The sequence below is a fragment of the Primulina tabacum genome, chromosome 15 (assembly GCF_025594145.1).
Source record: "Primulina tabacum isolate GXHZ01 chromosome 15, ASM2559414v2, whole genome shotgun sequence".
Lineage (NCBI taxonomy): Eukaryota > Viridiplantae > Streptophyta > Magnoliopsida > Lamiales > Gesneriaceae > Primulina > Primulina tabacum.
The window spans coordinates 2,887,280-2,909,964 of NC_134564.1; the positions used below are offsets into that span (position 1 = coordinate 2,887,280).

Consider the following 22,685-nt stretch of genomic DNA (forward strand, 5'->3'; position numbering starts at 1 on the left):
GTTCATTGATGATTTAATCAAATTATGTAGAGCCCAAACAATAAAACTACACGGCTCATTAATTAAATTTTTAAAAATTTTGTATGCATAAAATGGTAATGTTTGTCCAATATATTTATTATTTTATCTTGCGTCAATTCGTATGTTAAACTTTTATATTTTACTTGTCCATTATTTGACATCTTTTCTTAAATTTATGTAGTTGGACACATTTCAAAAAATAAAACACAAAAAATTATGATACTTACCTATTTTACATATTTTTATTTTTATTTTCTTGAATAAAATATTATATTCATTATTTAAAATAAATCATATATTTTTACAATATTGGTTCATTATATTTATCATTTTGTATTTGAATAGTTTATATTGATAAATTTCAATTTTAGCAATATATCTTACAATTTTTGCCAATTTCAATCTTTTTCCAATATAATTATTCATATGACACTGCATTACGTTAAAGTCATGCTGATGTTGTGGCGCACGAAGAAAAAAATCGCAAAAAGATAAATATATAACTCGTAAATTATATTTTCCTTATATCTATTATTTGGTTATTTTTAATTTGCAAACTGAGCTTTACGATTATTTATCACAACAAGATTTTTTTTAACATATCGTCTTAGGCCTTGTGAACCACAGGTACAGCTCTGTATACACGTGGTCGATATTGTAAGACGTTACAATAGTCGACTTGTAAAAATATCGGTTCCCTAAAACTTAATTTGAATTCTGTCACGTCCTCGTCTCTAACAAAAGAAATACATTCATAGAGACAACGTATACAAAACATGGACTGTATAATTAGAGACATCATGTGCCCACATGGTGGAATTCAATATTTTGTTGGGAAATTGAAAAACCGAATATATATATATATATATATATATATATATATATTGGTGGTTTATTTAATAATATGATATCCCTTAAAAAGGAAAATACATATCGGGTGGCAGTTGTACACGTGGGAGGTGGTCTCCGATTGGGTCCCACCATGTTTGTTAATATAATCGTACGGATTCCTATGTACCAAACAATGTGTGTGTTATAAATAAAAGGTTTAAAAACGAGACTCTCTCCCATTAGTCATTGGACCTAATTGAGCCCAATCAATGTTTCCCTCCTTGGCCCAATTGATTACAGCTTTTGGGCTTATTCTAGGCCTATTTTGGCTCGAATCCCAACTTGATTTCTAGTTGTTAGATCGTTACACAAATTTTTTTTAAAGAACTTTTCACGCTGTCAATTTTGTGAAATGAATATCTAATTCGACTCAGCTTATGAAAGAATATTATTTTTTTTGTTAAAAATATTGTTTTTTCAAAGTAGATATATGTCAACTCGACTCGTCTCAAGAATGTAGACTAGTGAGACGATAATTATGTTCATAATATAATTAAGTGTTGATTTGCTCATATATTTCATTTGACAAAACTCATTTCCAAGTTTTTCATGTCAGCTTTCCATTGTAATTTCGACTCATACATTAGTTTTCAAGTAAGATTGACAATCAAGTTATCGTTAGTATTGAGTGTTGATCATGGTTATAAATATGTATTACAACTTCTGTAAATTAATAATGTCGAAAGTATGCAACTTTTGTTAATTTAAAGGGTATCAATTAATTTTATCGAATAATAATTGTAAAAAGATGGCCATTTTCAATATATTTTTTGAAAATTACGATGGCGCATGCATCCTACTTGTTCCATTGGCCACCGGATTAAAACAGCATAACCAACCAAAGGAAACTCGTCCTTCTCGCCTTCAGATTTCTATCTCGCTGGCGATCATATTTCCAAATCCAAATCTCCCTTTTCCCATCAAAATAAAAGAAATCTTAGCGAAGAAAGGAGGAATCAAGAACAGATCATGAGTTACTACAACCAGAATCAACCCCCTGTTGGTGTTCCTCCTCCTCAAGGCGAGTTCTTTGATTCGATTTCCGTATAGCTTTTTCTTGATTGTCATTGATTTGAACTTTTTGGGGGGTAACGATTTGGCCTTTGTTTTATTTTATTTTATTTTTATTTACAGGATATCCGCCGGAGGGGTATGGAAAGGATGCGTATCCGCCGCCAGGCTACCCGCCGCAAGGGTACCCACCGCAGGGCTACCCACCACAGGGATACCCACCTCAAGGATATCCTCCGCAGTACGCCCCACAATACGCACCGCCACCTCATCAGAAGCAATCCGGTTCTGGCTTTATGGAAGGATGGTAAGCATCCGCTCCGATCAAAGTAGTTTTATTCTGTCTATTTGTTGCAGGATGCATGTACATTATTACGTTTACGTGTTATAAAATTTACGGTAGCTAATCTACATCCATGCAGATCTGGAGATCATCTGCGATTTTATATGTAAAATTTTAAATTTTAGGGGTTTTTTTGTTGGATTGATCTCGGATGAATTTCTTCCCCTCCTCAGTGTGTCTTTCCGGGCAAGAATTGGGTTCCCGGGAGACCTTTTTTTACGTGAAATGTTGGCCCCTTCACACCCACACACACATGTGTGTGTGTGTGTATATATATATATATATAGTCCAAACTACTGTTTTCTAGCACGTTGTCCTCTTCTGTGAGGCTTGATAAACAATGTTCGTCTTTTCCTCTCTTTTTTTTAGGTTATATTCTTCAAAGGTTTTTCTTCTTTTTCAAGAGCTTTTCTTCCTTTCTTAATATTTAGATTAAAATGTTGCTGCCCCTTTTTATGCTCTTCAGGTTAGATACGTGCATGGATTGATGATAAGTTCGAAACAATATTCGATGTCGTCAATCAACTAATATTTCATCCTTCGAAATAATTTAGAAGTATTTGCACTTTTATCATCATGAGACGTAAAAACTATCACGGTTTATTACACGGGCTTTACTTGAATTTAAGAACACAGCCATGGCAAACACAGTTATTGATTATTATAAGTCTTGTTTTCGAGTAATACTGCGTACTCGTCATTGTTTCTACTAATTTTTCTCGCTTTGATCTCTAAGCAACTGACTAGCTCCTATAGTATTTGTAGCCAAAAAAATTGTCTTCATATCTTTAGCAAAGTGAAAACAAAATTTGATATTCTTGCTCTTATTTGTACAGTTTGGCTGCACTATGCTGCTGTTGCCTCCTTGATGCATGCTTCTGATGAAGAAACACTGGAGGAGAACTTCTTTGGTTGGTTGTTCTTCCAGAAAAATAACTAAAAAAAATCGACGTCCTCCTATTTTTACATTCATTCAAGGGATCTTGATTCTTGTCAACGATGTCTATGGTTTGCCCATCAAGAATTAGTTATATATATATGTTCTGTTTTCTAATTAGATTTCTATGTTTTCAGTTTGTGTATATTCTCATGATGTGGTGTGAGTATGACAATGCTTTAATTTCTTGGATGGTTTCTTCTCTTGTGTACATTGAGTCGAAACATTATCAGGTGTTTGAGCTGGTTGGTGTTGTAATGATCTATTCAAAACTTCATATGAAATGCAGATTAATTAATACATGTGAAAAAACATATTATAAAAAGTAACATAATAAATTTAGTTTTTTTTCCTTCTAATTTGTTAGGTGAAAATCTGTTGTAAAGTGAATTGGTATAGACAAATCAATATATTTGTCGTAATGAATTTGAATTATTTGGTTTCATATCGACCAATTTAAACGTCACGAAAATTAAACTGAAATGGTCTAAACAAATCAATATATTTGTTATAATAGATTTGAAATCTTTAGTTTCATATCAACCAATCCGAAAGTTACCGAAGTAATGAAGTACTTGTGTTATACCTAAAACAAGCTAAGCCTACAAGAGTTACCAAAGCCCGTGAAATTCCAAGCCACAGCCAAATAGAAGCTAAGCCCACAAGATGTGCAAGCAGTTGGTCCAAGAAAAGCACGATGCGGGGAGTTGAGCCATGACCCAACGTGAGTGATCGTGGAATGCGGTTGAAACTCCCCCGTGGAGTGTGACAAAAGCAGTAGGAATCAGAAAGAGACACACAACACACACATCCAACAAATCTACAGCAAACTTCTGCAGAATTCTATCATTAATTGTTTGCTCATTTTCAATTTACAAGCAGTCTATTTTCTAATTCCTTCAAATTTATTGTAAAATGTCGATCAAGTTCATATCAACATAATTATATTTAATGTTGTTAATGGATTCCTCCTGTAATTTTGTCATATTTCTCATTTTTTGTTTGCGCTTTTTGAGCCATTTCGAAGGAGTTAGAACTTACGACCGAATCGAGACCTACAACGTTTGGTTAAATGAGTCAGATTATTTCACAACTTTGGCACGATCACGTGCCTGGCACGCCCCGCAATTTTCGTGACAAACAAATTGGCACGCCTGGTGGGACCCAATGCCTCCAAAGCATACTGAGAAGAATGAAGGAATTCCTCCATCACATGAGAAAAGTCATCGTTCACAGGAAGAAGAAACTGATACAGATGGAAGAGCAGTTGAAATACTTGTACACCAGTTCGAAGAAGAGGCTGTGAAGGAAGGAAGTCGCAGTTTCTGGTGGCGATGGGGCTTCATCAAACATCATGTTGACCATGGAGAGAAATATCCGCAATGATCGCAAAGAAATGACCAAAGCTTTCACTACTGTCATGATGGAATTTATGGCAGAAGTAAAGAAACTGAGAAAATCTGCACAAGGTGAGATTATTACATCAGAAAATGATAAACTTCAAGAAGCTGACATTAAACTGTCTAAAGATCAAGGCCAGGGATCAGGGATTTCTCAAGCAGGCGAAAATCGCCGTTTGAGAGAAGCACTGATTCACGAATCTACCAGGGAAGGAAGATATACTCCTCCACACAAAAGGGACGAGGAGTTGGGGTTGAAATACCAAAATTGCAGTAACAGTAAACAAATGACTGGTAATATATTCTTTATGACGTCTTTTAACTTGCATCCGCGGATGTATGGTGATGGAGGAATGCTCGGTTATGCAGTACCAAATGCGGAGAATAACACCCGGGGGCAATCTATTCTCCACACCAGTTACGACAAACTCCAGTGTTAGATTTTGAGACGGTACATGATGTTATTCAAGAGTTGTATGGCCCAGGAGTGAGGCCAATCAACCGACCAGAGTTTCACAAACCGCATCCTGATATTGTTGATCGTGACAACCCTTATCCACGAGGATACCGCATTCCAGACTTCACTTTATACTCTGGAGAAGATGATCAATCTAGTGTGGAACATGTAGCAAGGTTTACAATCTAGTGTGGGGAATTAGCGAATTTGGAAAAATTTTCCAATTACAAGCTACGTCTGTTCCCAAATTCTTTGATTAGCACTGCTTACACGTGGTATGCGACGCTACCTCGAAACTTTATTATGACTTGGCATGATATAGAACGTCAATTCCATACACAATTCTTTCGAACAGTACCTTAGATTAGTATAGCGGAATTGTCAAAGGTGGTCCAAAAGCCGGGGGAATCTACTAATGATTTCATTTGTAAATTTAAGAAAGTAAGAAGTAGATGCCGAGTATTCCTTCTTGAATCAGAGTATGTGAAAATGGCACAGCGAGGGATTGATTTTGGACTTAGGAAGAAGTTCCAAGGGATGGAATTCCACGATTTTTATGAGCTTGCTGCCAAAGTATCAGAATATGAAGAATTATTGTGGGAGGAGAGTTATAAAAGGAAATCTACAGTAGGCTCTTACTTCCAAGAAGTTGAGGAAATTGCCTTGGCAGAAATGGTAAATTCCGGATCACGCACCGTACCTTTCTTGAAACACAAGAGTGAAGAATCTGCTAAGAAAAACATTCACCCAGTGAAACACCATATACTTTCGATGTGTCAAAGACGGAAGAAATATTTGATCACTTGGTGAAGGAAAAGTTTATAACATTTCCCCCAGATCATAAGCTACACACCAAGGAGGAGATGAAAGGAAGAGATTACTATAATTATCACAATTCCTTCAACCATAATACTAATGCTTGTTGGGCTTTCAAAAATGTCTTGCAGGAAAGAATAAAAAAGGGAGTCCTGAAATTTCCCGAGAGAAAAGAAACAATGATAGTGGATGAAGATCATTTTCACCCGGTAGCAAATGTGAATGTGAGCAGTACTGACTTGCATTTCTTAATCAATAAGAAGAAAAGGGGTGGAGGTGAGGGCAGGTCCATTAAAGAAGTGTCGAGTGCCTCAGAAAATGATATTTCAGATTAAGGAGAAGAAAACAGAAATTTTTCATGAAAAAGACCGCTATTGCAATGGGAGTGGTGTGCATTATAGTGGGAGGAATATGAGGTATGATAGGGAATCTATGGCCAAAAGGCCAGAGAACCAGTACCTCAGAAGGAGCTCGTTTCCTGGGTTGGCGAATGGCGAGAGAAGAAGGGACCCACAGTTGGTCCAGAAGATAATACAGAGGCCAGAACCTCTAGGCTCTGATAAAACATATGAAAGGAAACCTCGTTTTGTTGTTCCTCCCAGAGCAACCCCCGACGGTAGATGGAAGCGGGTAGAACATCCAAAGTTCCCAAAACCTCTTTCTCGGACCCAAAAATGACGCGTGTTGAGAGAAAAAGCTGCTGAGCGCAGGTCTAATGGAGGAGTCATTCAAAGAGAAGAAAAAATTTGGGAGGAAGGCTACTGAAGATAATGAGGAAGACGATGATGACTTGTTATCAGAGGAAGACAATGAACTGGTTAAGAAGGCTACTCTCAAGGTAGGACATATTCTCGTTTCATTCGAGTGTGCCACTGCTCATTAATGTTGCCAGAGGAGTTTAAACGCAAAAGGATGTTTGAATCCGATGTATCCACTGGAAACCAGAGTGTTACGGAATCCATTCAAACCAATATTTTGAATGATTGCGTTGGTGTTCTTGTTGATGAAGAGAAAAGAGAGTTGATGAAGCGACCTACCAATGAGATGACTAAACATATCAAACCACTCTATATTATAGCACATGTTAATGGAAAGCCATTGTCTAGGGCGCTGATAGATAATGGGTCTGCTGTGAATATTTTACCATACTGAATCCTTCAGAAGTTGGGGAAGAATGTGGAAGACTTGATTCCTACCAAAGTCTCTGTGGTGGATTTTACTGGAGAATCTACGAAAACTTTGGGAGTGTTGCCAGCAAATGTTACTGTAGGGTCTCGATCCTCGCTGTCAAATTTTTTCATGGTCAATTCCAGTGATATTAATATGAGTCTAAAACATATATGAACATGATCGTAAGTAGCCATGTTAGCCCGGAACCATCCAACGTCGCCTACAACATGAAAATGTGAGAAACAAGTGTATAATCTTGACATGAACATAAATCTTGAACATACTTGCATGAAAATGTTTCTCACAAACATGAATGCTTGAAAATCCATACTATTACTTGATTGATGAGAAAAGAAACGTAATATACATGCCTTTGGTCTTGAAACGTAAAGAATCTCGCAAATCTCGACGATCCGGACACGAGGAAGAAATTTGGAGCTTCTTGCTATTCTCAAATGGTAGAATCGATGGAGATGGAGCTCAAGAACACTTGAGGAGAGAAGGGTATTAATGAGGGGAAATTGAGGAGAATTGATGGGGATGTGAAGTTTCTTCCGGAGAAGACTTGGCCGAAGTCTTGAAATTTGAGGCAAGTGGGGTGGTTTTAGAGATTTTAGGGATAATTTAAATATATTGATTATGTTTAAACTAATTAATCAATATATGGTGTAGTCCAAATAAAATTTTAGACTACTCGAGGCTTGAAAACTGATACATAAAATATTCCTAAATTTACAAAATTTGCAAAACAATTAAGGGAAAATAAAATACTAATTGTCAGAAAATAAAATACTCCATAACTTAAAATAATTTTTGGGCAATGAATTTGGCTCAAAAATAAATATCTCAAATATCATATCCTCGGTCCGATCTCGTGTATTTGCCTGAAAAAATGAAACTCAAATAATACAATTAAATTATACATGAATAAAATAATATGTAATTACATAAATATATTTATAACAATTAAAATATGGTGCATGCATAATTTAAAATAATATAAATAAATCATGTTTGATTTTACGTGTACTATTAAATTTTCGGGGCTTTACAATCTACCCCCTTAAATTGAATTTCGTACCCGAAATTATAACTTACCAAATAACTCGGGGTAACGAGCTATCATCTCGGCTTCTGACTCCCATGTAGCTTCTTCATCTGAATGATGCAGCCACTTGACTTTGATCAGAGATAACTTTGTTCCGTAATTTCCTTTCTTGTCTGCCTAAGATTTGAATAGGTCTTTCCTCATAAGACATATTAGGAGTAAGCTGCAATGGTTCAAAGTTCAAAACATGCGAAGAATTCGCCATGTATTTCCTTAACATAGAAACGTGAAACACATTGTGCACTCCAGCCAGATTCAGCGGTAGAGCTACACGATAAGCTAGTGTCCCCACCCGTTTGAGTATCTCAAATGGCCCTATGAATCTCGGGCTCAACTTGCCTTTCTTTCCAAATCTCATAACACATTTCATAGGTGCTATCTTTACAAACACATGATCTCCTACAGCAAATTCAAGATCTCTCCGCCTTCTATCAGCATAACTCTTATGTCTACTCTGAGTAGTCTTCATCCTGTCTCGGATTTGTACTACCATGTCTGCAGTCTGTTGAACAATATCTGGCCCAATCTCTGAACTCTCGCCAACTTCATCCCAATGAATTGGCGATCTGCATTTTCTTCCATACGGAGCCATACCTATCGACGATTGGAAACTATTGTTGTAGGTGAACTCCACTAGAGTCAACTTCGATTCCCAACTCCCATAGAAATCGATCACACAAGCACGCAGTAAGTCCTCCAAAATCTGAATCACCCTCTCTGATTGTCCATCTGTCTGAGGGTGGAAAACTGTACTGAAGAGTAGCTTGGTTCCCATGGCTGTATGCAAACTCTTCCAAAAATATGATGTGAACCTTGGGTCTCTGTCAGACACAATCGAAACTGGGATCCCAAGAAGTCTGACTATCTCCCAGATGTATAACTCTGCATATTGTGTCATGGTAAAAGTCATCTTAATCGGTAGAAAATGAGCATACTTCGTAAGTCGATCGAATATCACCCAAATGACATTAGATCCCCTCACTGATCTAGGAAATCCCACTACAAAATCCATGGTAATGTTCTCCCACTTTCACTCCGGAATAGGAAGTGGCTTGAGAGGTCCTGCTGGTCTTTGATGCTCTGCTTTAACCTGTTGACAAGTTAGACATTCAGATACAAATCGTCGAATGTCTCTTTTCATACCTGGCCACCAATAGAGCAATTATAGATCCTTATACATCTTTGTACTCCCTTGATGAATGGAGTACGAAGACATGTGTGCCTCAGACAAAATATCACTCCTGATCGAATCAATACTAGGCACTCACATTCTACCTCTGTATCTAATAATCCCATCAACCATTGTATAGATCATTCTGCCATTGGATTCATCTCTCAGTCTCCATTTTTGCAACTGATCATTAGAAGACTGTCCATTACGAATTCGATCGGTTAAGGAAGACTGACTGATCAGTGTGGATAATATAGGAATTGTGTCACTAGAACAAACCTCCAGGTTCAACCTCTGCATCTCCAAATAAAGAGGTCTCTGTACTGTCAACTGTGCTACGACTACTATTTTTCGGCTCAAAGCATCAACAACTACATTAGCTTTCCCTGGATGGTAGCTAATGTCACAATCGTAGTCTTTTACCAACTCTAGCCACCGTCTCTGACGCATATTCAATTGCTTTTGAGTGAAGAAATACTTGAGGCTCTTGTGATCTGTAAATATCTGACATTTCTCAACATACAAGTAATGCCTCCAAATTTTTAAACCAAAGACAACGTCGGCTAACTCAAGATCATGAGTAGGGTAGTTCTTCTCATGTACTTTCAATTGTCGAGAAGCATATGCAATTACCCTGTCATGCTGCATCAGAACTGCACCCAACTGAGCTGGAAGCATCGATATACAACACAAAATTTCCTTGCCCCTATGGCATGACTAACACTGGTGCTGTAATAAGAGCTTGCTTCAAAGTATCGAAGCTCTTCTGGTATTCAGTGCTCCACAAAAACTTGACATTTTTCTTAGTCAAGGAAGTAAGAGGCACTGCAATCGAAGAATAATCCTGAATGAACTTTCTGTAATAACCCGCCAAGCCAAGAAAACTGCGAATCTCTGATGCGTTCTTGGGAACAACCCATTGTTTCACTTCTTCCACTTTAGACGGGTCAACTTCAATGCCACTACTTGAGATGATATGACCCAAAAATGCCACCCTTTCCAACCAGAATTCACACTTGCTAAACTTTGCGTACAATTTATGGCTTTGCAAAGTTTGCAACATCGTACACAAATGCTGACTATGTTCCTCACGGCTCTTTGAATAGATAAGAATGTCATCAATGAATAATATGAAAAATTGATCTAAATACGGATGAAACACGCGATTCATGAGATCCATGAAGATCGCTGGAGCATTAGTCACTCCAAATGGCATCACTAAGAACTCATAATGCCCATACTGAGTCCTGAAAGCTGTCTTGAAGATATCAGAATCTTTTACCCTCAACTGATGATATCCAGAACGAAGATCTATCTTCGAGAACACCCTGAAGCTGATAAAAAAGATCTCCAATCCTTGGTAATGGATACTTGTTCACCGTCACTTTGTTCAACTCTCGGTAATCAATACACAGCCTTAAACTCCCTTCTTTCTTCTTTACAAAGAGAACTGGTGCTCCCCATGGTGAGAAACTAGGGCGAATGAAATATTTGCTCAACAACTCGTATTTGTTGCTTGAGCTCGGACATTTCCTTGGGAGCTAATAGATACGGTGCCTTGGAAATTGGCACAGTACCTGGAAACAGATTAATAGAAAATTCCACCTCTCTCTCCAGTGGAATACCAGCAACGTCATCTGGAAACACGTCAGTAAAATCCCTGACCACTGGAACATCTGATAAAGACTGGCTGGGTACTTCGGGAGTTGAAATAATACTGGCCAAGAAAGCTTGACACCCCTTGAGTATGAGTTTCCTCGCTTTAATAGATGAAATAATTCGAGGTAAATTCCTGAACCTATCAGGCTCAAACACAAATGGTTCCGTGTCTATAGGTCTCACCAAGACTGTCCTCCGCCGAAAATCAATTGAAACTTTGTTCTTGTCAACCAGTCCATCCTTAAAATGACATCGAATTTTGGCATTGGTAGCAAAATCAAATCAGCATAAACTAGATGGCCTTGCATTTCAAGATCTATGTCTTTGACCATACTATTAGCCGATATTTCTTCTCCGGATGGAATTAATACAGAGTAATTCACTTCTATTCTAGTGGACTTAACATTCAACTGACTTGCAAACACATCTGATATAAAAGAGTGAGTAGCTCCAGAATCTATCAGAATCTTCGAGACTACCCCAGATGGAAATATCTTTCCTGTAATAATAGTAGCATTGCACCAGATATATTTAATATCCTAAAATTCCCATAAATTGAAATTTTCATCTAGATAATTACCAAATTAATCAGCATACTAATATCACTAAAAATTCAATCAAGCAAGAAAATCTCAATACTGATAAAGTACTTAAATAAAATGTTACCTGTGAGAAGGGTAGTGTCTGGGTTTGCCTCCACGGCAGCCATAGTAAACACCCTGCCCTGAGTCGGCTGACCTCTCCGTGGGCATTCCTTGAACATGTGGTCGGTAGAACCACATCTGTAACATTTTTCTGATCCCCATCGGCACTATCTAGTATGCCTGCGCTTACAATTCGAACATTGAGGAATATTATAGGGCTGCTGGTTATTTGTCCTCTGTTGTTGTGGTCCTGGACCCTTAAATGGCCCAAAAATTTGCCTTTTGTTTTGTTGTTGACCCCGAGGCACCTGAAATGTCTTCATGTGCTGCTGTTGCGACAGCGTCGCCTGGAAGGGCCGTTTCCCATGTCGATCATTCTCAATGTCCCTCAAATCCTGCTCTGCAGATAGAGCTCGGGACACATCAACTTCATAGGTAGTGGGGCCAGCAACCCTAAGATCTTTGCGCAAGATAGGTCGCAGACCATCCAGGAAATGCCGCATCTTGGCATTTGCATCATTAGCAATTAGGGGCACAAAATTACACCCCCGCTTAAATCTTCGAACAAATTCAGCAACTGTAAGGTCTCCCTGCTTCATAACCATGAACTCCCTTGTTAACCTGGAACGTACATCCTCCGTGAAGTATTTGGAGAAAAATACTTCCTTGAATCCTTCCCAAGTCAGAGTAGCCAAATCCAAGGATACAGATGTGCTCTCCCACCAGAGACAGGCATCACCAAAAAATAAGAAAGTTTCACATCGGACTTTATCATCATCCTCCATCATCATAAAAGCAAATATCACCTCGATGGATTTAATCCATCCTTCAGCAATCATGGGATCAGTCGTTTCAGAAAATTCTTTTGGTTTCATCCTCCTGAACCTCTCATAGACAGCCTCGGACCTAGCTTGCCTGGCTGCAGCATCATTCCCCGAAAACTGTGCGAAGAACATATTCATCCCAGCTAACATCTCAGTATTCGTATCTGGAGGTGGAGGTGGTGGTGGATCTCTTCCCTCGGGAATTTCACGCTCCCTATTGCGTCTAGGAGACATACTTGTTCCACAATTATTCCACACGTAAATATCATGCATGAAAGAAAATTTAAATAGCATGCTAGTATTGGTTAAAACATGAGCGTGCATGAAATAAATGTCGTAAACTTACAGACTTGAGGCGTGATTTCCTGAGTTTCTCGTGACTGGCAGTCGAAAAAACCCTAAGAACGACCGCTCTGATACCAACTGTAACGACCCATACTTTTTTTTTGCGGAAGAAATAAAAATTTTCTTATTAATACAAACTCGAGTCGTTACTAAAAATAAAATACACTCATGCAACATAAATAAGTATTTTTACAATACACAACCCAATTTAATAATATCAGAATACTGCAAATTCAAGTTTATAAAATACATAAATAAATACAACACTGGTGGCCCTCGGGTTTTCAACTGCCACAGTCCGAGACCACTCACTGATCACCGCCCCTAGCCTCCTCATCAACAACATCTGCATCAATCAAGTATAGTGATTCTAAAAACTCAACATGCATATACGTGGATAATGAATAATACGTAATAAAAATCATTTTAACATATCTGATACATGGTAACTTGAACATGAATAAATAAATATGTATGACTTGGCTTCTATACATGAAAATAATTTCCTGAGAACAAACTGTAGTCTCAACATAAATATGCCATAATATGACGAGAACATAACTGACATGAAACTGTGTGAGGCTGGAATATACTGTTCATAATATTGAGATCTACTTTTCAAATCGTGGCACACATGAATCGTTTGATCAAACTATACCATAGTACTAGGCCTGCAAGGATCATTCAAGTTTTGGGTCTGGATGTCCAATCATAACATATATAACTGAATCTGTTGGATAGTTCACCAGATACGTGTACTCTGGGTTCCTAACCCGTATTTTGGAGTGTTCACCGGTCACGATACTCGGATTCCAAACCCGTAAAATAAGTGGCCACAAGACAGTTCAATATCTCAAAAATATACTTTTAAGACACGTCATACCTGATATCATACTTACAAACTTTGTAGACTTCGTTGGATTGTTCCCGGGTTCGCTGCAATTGAACTTGACATACAACTCAAAACTAGTCCCAAATCGTATACGTGTAACTCCCAAAATTCATTCGACGACTTAGGATCTACCGATTGACTCGATACTCGAATCAACCTTAAACAACATGTTAACTTACTGTCCAAAAACCTAAACCATGACCAAAACACTTTCGAACAACCCAAAATAAAATAAGAAAGCTTACGACTCTAGCCAATCCCAAGAAAGGACACTTTACAGCTTACGGAAACAATAAAATTTCTAAACACAAACCGACTCGAATCAACCTCGAACAAAAACTTAGACTTGACCCTAAGACACTTATTAAGACCATGACTTTGCTCAAAACAACTCAGGAAATGATCTCAAACCCGAACACACACCAAAAGCGTGAACAAAGATATTCTCGCACAATTAAGACAGCTTGAGCGGTTTTATGAGAAAAATCATAACTCTTTCGTTTCTTGTCCAAAAATTACGAATTTGACATCGAATCGAAGATAACACAATAAAATACAGTTTTTGTGTTGAAAACATTTTCAGAAAATGGATGGATAGATACCAGAATTTAAAAATACAAAAGATCAGATTTCAAGAGTTTGCTGTCAAAAATATTCTTCGGACAGATTGTGCGGTTTTGCAAGAAAAATCATATCTTCCTCATTTCTTATTCAAAAATTACGAATTCGGTATTGAATCGAAGATAACATGACAAACTACAACTTTTATGTTGAAAGTTTTTCAGAAAATAAATTGATTGATACCAGTTTTCGAAAAAATGAAAGTAAAATACACATCCAGAAACTTACTGCACAATGAACTCATGTTGTCAACTCTTACCACCCAAGTGCTATAAATCCTCAACCAACATACCAATATGGGTCTGAAACATATATGAACATGATCGTAAGCAGCCATGTTAGCCCGGAACCATCCAACGTCGCCTACAACATGGAAACGTGAGAAACAAGTGTATAATCTTGACATGAACATAAATCTTGAACATACTTGCATGAAAATGTTTCTCACAAACATGAATGCTTGAAAATTCATACAATTACTTGATTGATGAGAAAAGAAACGTAATATACATGCCTTTGGTCTTGAAACGTAGATAATCTCGCAAATCTCGACGATCTAGACACAAAGAAGAAATTTGGAGCTTCTTGCTATTCTCAAATGGTAGAACCGATGGAAATGGAGCTCAAGAACACTTGAGGAGAGAAGGGTATTAATGAGAGGAAATGGAGGAGAATTGATGGGCATGTGAAGTTTCTTCCGGAGAAGACTTGGCCAAAGTCTTGAAATTTGAGGCAAGTGGGGTTGATTTAGGGTATTTTCGGGATAATTTAAATATATTGATTAGGTTTAAACTAATTAATCAATATATGGTGTAATCCAAATAAAATTTTAGACTACTCGAGGCTTGAAAACTGATACATAAAATATTCCTAAATTTACAAAATTTGCACAACAATTAAGAGAAAATAACTAATTGTCAGAAAATAAAATACTCCATAACTTAAAATAATTCTTGGGCATTGAATTTGGCTCAAAAATAAATATCTCAAATATCATATCCCCGGTCCGATCTCGTATATTTGCCTGAAAAACTGAAACTCAAATAATACAATTAAATATATACATGAATAAAATAATATGTAATTACATAAATATATTTATAACAATTAAAATATGGTGCATGCATAATTTAAAATAATATAAATATATCATGTTTGATTTTACGTGTACTATTAAATTTTCGGGGCGTTACAACGCCTCTCGCCTTCGTCCGCCTCCCTCACGCCTTCCGCCTTCCTCTCTCCTCGCCTCGCCACTCCGACCTTGCCCCTCCTCGTGCATCATCCGCCATTCGCCCGCCGCCCCTTCGCCACACGCCACAGCTCGCCCTCCTCGCTTCCATCTTCAAGGTCCTCTAAGGCTTTAGGTAGGAGAAATGAGTACTTCACTCACCCTCTATACTTCAAGCTCCTCTACCTAGGGTCAAAACTTCATCCTCACCACCTCAAGCTCCTCTACTAAGCTTCATCCTTAGTAGAAAAATTATTAACCCTATGAACCATCACCCTCCATACTTCAAGTTTTTCACCATTACCACTTAAAGCTCATCTACTAGGCTCCAACCTTCACCTTCACGAGCTCAAACTTCTCAAATAGTCTTCAACCTTAGTAGGAAAAATGTGAACAATCACTCTCCACACTTCAAGTTCTCCGCCCTTATCTTCAAGATCATATACTAGACTTTAGTCATAGTAGGAAAAATAAAACTCTCACCTCCTCATCTCATAACTCCTCTGCTAAGCCGGGCCTTAGCAGGAAAAATGAAATTCCTTACCACATTGCCTCCCCACATAACTCCTCTGCTTGATATAGCATTAGTAGGAAATATGAAAGACCCTTTACGACCTCGCCGTCGACCTCGACCTAACTCCTCTTCTAGGTATAGTGCGGATAATAAAAGTTCCACCTCCTTACCCCATGACTCCTCTGCTGGGCGATACCTTAGCAGAAAAATAAAATTTTCACCTGATCACTCCTGACTCATCTGCTAGGCGATGCCTTAGTAGGAAAATAAAAGTTCCACCTCCTCACACTCTGACTCCTCTGCTACGCGATGTCTTAACAGGAAAATAAGAAATTTCAATAACCCAAATCTTCTCCTCTACTAAGCATAGTCTGGATAATAATAGTTCCACCTCCTCACCCCATGACTCCTCTGCTAAGCCGGGTTCTTAGCAGGAAAATAAAAGTTTCACCTCCTCACTCCTGAAAAAAATAAAATTTCTACCTCATCACCCTCTGACTTCTCTGTTAGGCGATGCCTTAGCAGGAAAATAATAAATTTCAATCTCCTCAACTCTTCTCCTCTACTGGGCATAGTTTATATAATAAAAGTTCAATCTCCTCACCTCATGACACATCTGCTAGGCGATGCTTTAGCAGGAAATAAAAGTTTCACTTCCTCACTCCTGACTCCTCTGCTAGACGATGCCTTAGCAGGAAAATAAAATTTCACCTCCTCATTCCTGACTCCTTTGCGAGATGATGTCTTAGCAGAAAAATAAAAATTTCACATCCTCACCCTCTGACTCATCTGCTAGGCGATGCCTTAACAGGAAAATAATAAATTTTCAATCTCCTCAACTCTTCTCCTCTACGAGGCATAGCCTAAATAGGTAAAATTTAATTTTCAATCTCCCAAGCTCTTCTCCTCTTTAGGCATAGCCCAAGTAGGAAAATTTAATTTTCAATCTCCCAAACTCTTCTCCTCTACCAGACATAGCCCAAGTATGAAAATTTAATTTTCATCTCCTCACCTCTTCTCTTCTACTAGACTCAGCCCCATTAGGTAAAATTTAATTTTCAATCTCCTCACATTTTCTCCTCTTCTAGGCTAGCCTTAAGTAGGTAAAATTTAATTTTCAATTTCCTCAATTCTTCTCATCTACCAGGCATAGCCTAAGTAGGAAAATTTAATTTTCAATATCCCCAACTCTTCTCTTCTACCAGGCATAGCCCAAATAGTAAAATTTAATTATCAATCTCCCCACCTCTTCTCCTCTACTAGGCTCAGTCCCAGTAGGTAAAATTTAATTTTCAATCTCCTCACCTCTTCTCCTCGACTAGGCATAGCCTAAGTAGGTAAAATTTTAGCTCATGTCATCCTCATAATACAACAACATCCACGAACTTAATACAAGAGCTTGGTTTTATTAAATTTCAACTGATTACGTAGACAAATTCAGAAACGAAATACATCAAGAATAAAGTCAAGGGCAATATTTTATAAGGTTGTAAGCATTCCAGAGCCTCTTTAAATCCTTCTCCTGTGCATTCTCCAAGTAATAGGCTCCAGAATTAAGCTTCTCGATCACTCTGAAAGGGCTTCACACTTTGGGTCCAAATTTCCTCTCTGCTCCTCTTGTACCTCCCTCAGGACCAAGTCACCCACTTATAAGCTTCTCTGAATGACTTTATGATTGTAAGACTGAGCTATATGATTTTTAGAAGCTTCCATGCGAATGCTCGCGGCCTCTCTTTTCTCTTCCATTAGCTCAAGGTCAGGGGCTATCTTGAGTGTCTTTTTCTTCGGATCCCAACTCTACAATCTCAGGTTCTTCGTACGCTATCTTCTGAACCTCCTTCTTCAATACGGGTAACCCGCTTCTTTCCTTCATAATCATGTTGACTTCTACATGTGCTCCTTTTCCATCTTCCTTTACTACCCCTTCATAACACCGAAGCGCGACTTTTTGGTCTCCGCACAAGACTCCAACTCCTTTTCTCCACAGGAAACTTAAGCTTCTGATTATAGGTGGAAGCTACGGCTTTAAAATTCTTTAGGGTTGGCCGTCCAAAGATTCCATTATACGATGATGGAGTATCTCCAATCGTGAAGGTTATCATCTTTGTTACCCGTCGAGGATCACTCCTCATGGATAAGGGAAGAACAATTTGACCCAATGAGTGAATGACCTATCCCGCGAACCCATACAGAGGGGTAGAGACCGGCTCAAACTCAAATCCTTCCTCTCTCATCTGATTCAACGTTCTCTTGAACAAAATATTCACGGAACTTTCATTATCAATAAATATTCTTGCCACGTCATAATTGGCAATGACAGTCGTCACCACCAAGGATGGGATCTTGTGGTAAGTCCGCATCCCTGGATATCTCAAAGTTCTCCAACCTTCTTCTGTGTGCTCTCCGAACTCGCCCAGAGTCTCCATTGGTAGCACCTCCCTAGACCATATGAATTCGTAGGAGGGTTGTCCCCGTTCATTCTTCTCCTTGGATCGGTAGGCTCTCGAGGAGCATCTTGACATCGCCACTCTTTTCTCGGCTCTATTACCCTATGATTTATCTAGGGAGGGCTCTGACCTCGCCTAGGGGACGGGCAATACTTTGGCCGAATCTCAAATGAGGATCCCTCTCGTTTATCAGGCAGAGGAAATCTAGCATCATTTTCAACCTTCTGCAATTTTTCCCACCTCCTTTCTGCCTCCCTCACCTCATTCACCTTATCTCGATTCTTATTCAAAGTAACGTGGGATAAGAATTGTCCTTTACCTTTAGCTTTATAATCTTCTCTCTTACCGGTACCTCTCTTCCTACTTCCTCATTTCTCCCTCAACCCTACTTCCCACAGGTCGCTGCTCCATCCTCTTGTGCATCCTCCATATTCATGTACTTTTCTGCTCGAGCTAAAAGATCATCATAGCTCAACGGAGGTTTCTTTACTAGCGATTTGAAGAATTCCTCTTCTCTCAGTCCTTGGGTAAAGGCACTTTCATGATGTCAAGGGTAGCTGCTGGTATCTCCAGCGCTGCATCGTTGAAACGCTGGATAAATTCTCGCAATGTTTCAGCTTTTTGCTATTTCATCGCGAACATGCTCAGGTAATTTTTCTGGTGCCTCTTGATGCTAGCAAATCGGTGCAAGAAATATGTGGAAAGATCATCGAAAGACCGTATAGAATTGGGTTGCAACGTATTAAACCACTGCTGGGCTGATATCACCAACGTGCCCAGGAACACCATGCACATAACACCATCTGAGTACTGATGTAACAAAGCCGTATTTTCAAATCTTCCCAAGTGTTTTTCTAGGTCAGTACGCCCATCATTATCTCCCATGATTGACTGTCGAAACCTTGGGGGAAGCCCTTCCTCCAAAATGGCGGGAGAAAAAGGACTCTCTTTCTTGGGCGTTAAAGCTCTGTTTCCCAATTGCAGACTCAACATTCTTATCTCCCTCTACAACTCCTCCATCTCTGGATTCTCTCCACTTGGGAGGAGCCGTGTCTCTTTAACGCTGCTATGATGGCCCTCGGCATTCTCCTCTCGTTCCTAGCGAGTGGCATGTTCTTCGGCAAACAAATACTCTTGGTTCCTCTTCATGGCCTCGTATACTGCCCTTTTAATAAATTGGATTAAATTTTCCAGGGTCAAGTTCCCCACATTCTCATTGGGACGAGGTTGCTTGGCTCTCGTCTCAGGATGAGGTTGTTCCTGTCTCGTTTCAGGACTAGATTGCTTGGGTCTCATCTGAGGACATGACGATACTGGGTTAGTTCTTCTGCTTCCTCTCCAGCCTATCATCTCTACGTCTCAGCTCAAACTTCTCACAGACGGCGCCATGTGATACTCACTGAAAATTTAGGGTTCGATTCCAGCAGATGATACTAGTCCGAATACAGACCTTGTGTAACGTCCCAAAAATTTGAAGGTCCACGTGAACCACATGCATGCGAGTTATTAAATTTCTTTGGTATTTTATTAAATTGTTTTAAAGCATTAAATGCATGTTTATTTCATTAAATTGTATTTAATTATTTTCATGCATTTTATGCATAATTATTGCATGGTAGAATTTATTTCATGAAATTTTAAAGGTTTATGCAATATAGATTTTTAAGTTGCTTTTCGCGCTCGAACGAGGAACGAAGACCGAGAAATTATCAGAAAAAATTATTTTACTACATGATTAATTTTTATTAATTATTTTAAGATGTTTTTAAGTGTATTTTTCAAAAATGGGATTTATTGGGTATTTTTATCCGCGAGATTTTATTTTTAACGGTACGTAAATTTTGTCGAATTGGAGACTTTTTGAGAGCTCGGCTATTATTTTCAAAAACTTTCCAACAAGAAATATTTTTCGGGAGTGTGTTTGAATTTAATGGACCTACTTTTAAGCTTATTGAGCTTAAATATCTTTTTAAACTCCTAATTGGCAATTTAAGGCCCATTATATACTAAATTATTATTTAATTAACACCTTAACCTCACTTAACCTAAGCATATTCCCTCCTTCAGCCGACACCCTCCCCTCAGCAGGTTTTCCTCTCGGTTTCAGCACCCCAATAGCTGAATAGCATCGGCCTTGGCTTGTCTTTGCAAATAAATTATTTCGACGCTTTCCCGTTGCTCATTTCTTCGTCGTTCTTGCGTAGAATTCATCAAGGCACGCGTTGTATTTCTTCTTTACTCATCACACACGTTTTATATGCTGTTGAATGTGTACATCCAAGAAAACTTTCGATCCCCCCTTGTGCATAAAAGATTTTGGTGATACAATGTATTTCTTGCATTATTTTGTTGTTCACTCATGATTTTTCTGGTTTGTGGTGTAAGGGGCTGCTGTAATAGGTTGACAGAGAGCTGTTAAGGTCGAGGTTGATGAGATTTAGATGCTGGAGTCGAAGTTCGATCGGGGTCGTTGAGATTGTTGAGGGCCGATTGGAGTTGAGGCTTGTGTGGGGGCTCGATCGGAAATTCTGTTGCCCCGGTTGTGCGAGGGTCATCCCCAGCCCTGGACCAGACCCTGGTGGGTCTGAGTCGTGGTCTGGGATGACTCGAACCATGCTGGAGTCGGTGGAAAAGTTGATCGAGCAAGGTTGAGTCGGGTAGGCCGCGTGTAGGAATTTTTTTGGGATGTTTCTCGGCTCTTAGAAGATAGCAGCGGGAAGGGGCTGTGTGGGTGGGTTCAGCAGGTTCAGAGGAGACCTAGGGGGTCTAGGGAAGGGTGGATCGCAGCTGGTCCCATCAGTAGAAGGCTAGGATCTCAAATATGTAAAGTGGTGCGCTAGGATGGGTTGGATTGGAAAGTGTCGCAACTCCAACAGCTGGTGGCCTACTGTTCTAAGGTTTAGGGGGTTGGCTTGGATGGTTTAAGGCTGTAAATGATTGTAGGTGTGGAAAAAAAGTTAGGGAAAGTTTTGGTTCGATTCGGGTTAAAATGGGGACATCAGTCCAAGTTTCAAAACGAATTGGTTAAGTTATAAAATGAGCTCGAATTTATGTCTAGGAATGCTTTTGAAAATGTTTTGGGACATTTTAAAGATGTTTGGTAAGCTTCGGGTAAATTTTAGAGGTCCAGGGTTGAAACGTTAATTTTTGGGTTTCCAGAGGGCAAAATGATCATTTTGCACCCAGAGTGAGATTTTGGTCTTGGCAGCACCCTGAGCACAAATTATAATATTTTAAATGATTATGCATCATGTTTACGATTTTTATGCTATTATGATAATTATGATGCATGCTTGGTTTAAAGGAAAAATTATGTATATGCATGATTTTATTAAGTGATGAATATAATGACACATTTTGAAGGAAGTGATTTAGTTGTGACTGACATGATGACACGATGATATGATGGGAGATATCGTGAGGGAAAAGGCCCCAGAAGGAGCCCGTTTACGGGAGAAGGCCCCAGAGGGAGCCCGACGATCGTATTTCCATTGACATGATATGATGACATGATAGGCTCGGGCTCAGTTGATGGGTGAGAGTGTCGCTGATGTCCCCCGCCGTCGGGTATCGCGGTTACACGTAGATGGATCCATCGACTGACATGATGACATGATGATACGAAAGTCACATATAATGAACGGAATTCAAATTAAGATTTTAACACGTATATGCTGATACGATGATACATGCTATTACCATGTTTTGACATGTCACAGTTACGCATACGATATGATAACATGATGAGACATGTTTTGACACGCTTATGTTCATGTTTTTAAGCTCATGAAATGTATGTTGATTATGCTATTTTTCACTGTTGTGTGCTACGTATATGTACTTGTTATTACTGGTACAGATGTGTTGAGTCTTTAGTCTCACTAGGCGTGTGTGATGCAGGTGAGCATTTTGAGCAGGAGACAGGAGGTGCTGAACTCTGAGTAGGCAGTCTTGGTGAGGTGACATAACCCGAGGACCGCGCGTTTTTCCGCATTTTGAGTGATGATTTTTGGAGAGGAGTTAAACATTTTATTTACGTAGAGGATTTTCATGATTTTTACTCATTTACGTTTACGTCGATGTTGGTTATTTTTTACTGTGATATTTTCATTGATAAATAAATATGATCATTTTAAATGTTAATTTTTAAAATGAGAGCTCAAAAAAAAAAAAATAGTTCCGC

The 22,685-nt window shown here is 38.7% G+C and overlaps 1 protein-coding gene across 1 annotated transcript; it reads left to right on the forward strand.

Annotated features, from left to right (window-relative positions):
- Nucleotides 1–1,711: 1,711 nt before the first annotated feature.
- Nucleotides 1,712–3,199, forward strand: LOC142527226 (protein CYSTEINE-RICH TRANSMEMBRANE MODULE 13-like). The gene is made up of 3 exons (XM_075631964.1): nt 1,712–1,933; nt 2,047–2,230; nt 3,103–3,199. The coding sequence occupies exons 1-3, from the start codon at nt 1,882–1,884 to the stop codon at nt 3,146–3,148; spliced, it is 282 nt and encodes a 93-aa protein (XP_075488079.1). The 5' UTR covers nt 1,712–1,881; the 3' UTR covers nt 3,149–3,199.
- Nucleotides 3,200–22,685: the final 19,486 nt, after the last annotated feature.

What these genes read in the sequence shown, in the direction of transcription:
- LOC142527226 (XM_075631964.1), top strand. Translation starts at nt 1,882, where the DNA reads ATGAGTTACTACAACCAGAATCAACCCCCTGTTGGTGTTCCTCCTCCT. An exon ending in TGGTGTTCCTCCTCCTCAAG is followed by an intron (nt 1,934 to 2,046) that starts GCGAGTTCTTTG and finishes TTTTATTTACAG; the next exon opens with GATATCCGCCGGAGGGGTAT. An exon ending in TCTGGCTTTATGGAAGGATG is followed by an intron (nt 2,231 to 3,102) that starts GTAAGCATCCGC and finishes TTATTTGTACAG; the next exon opens with TTTGGCTGCACTATGCTGCT.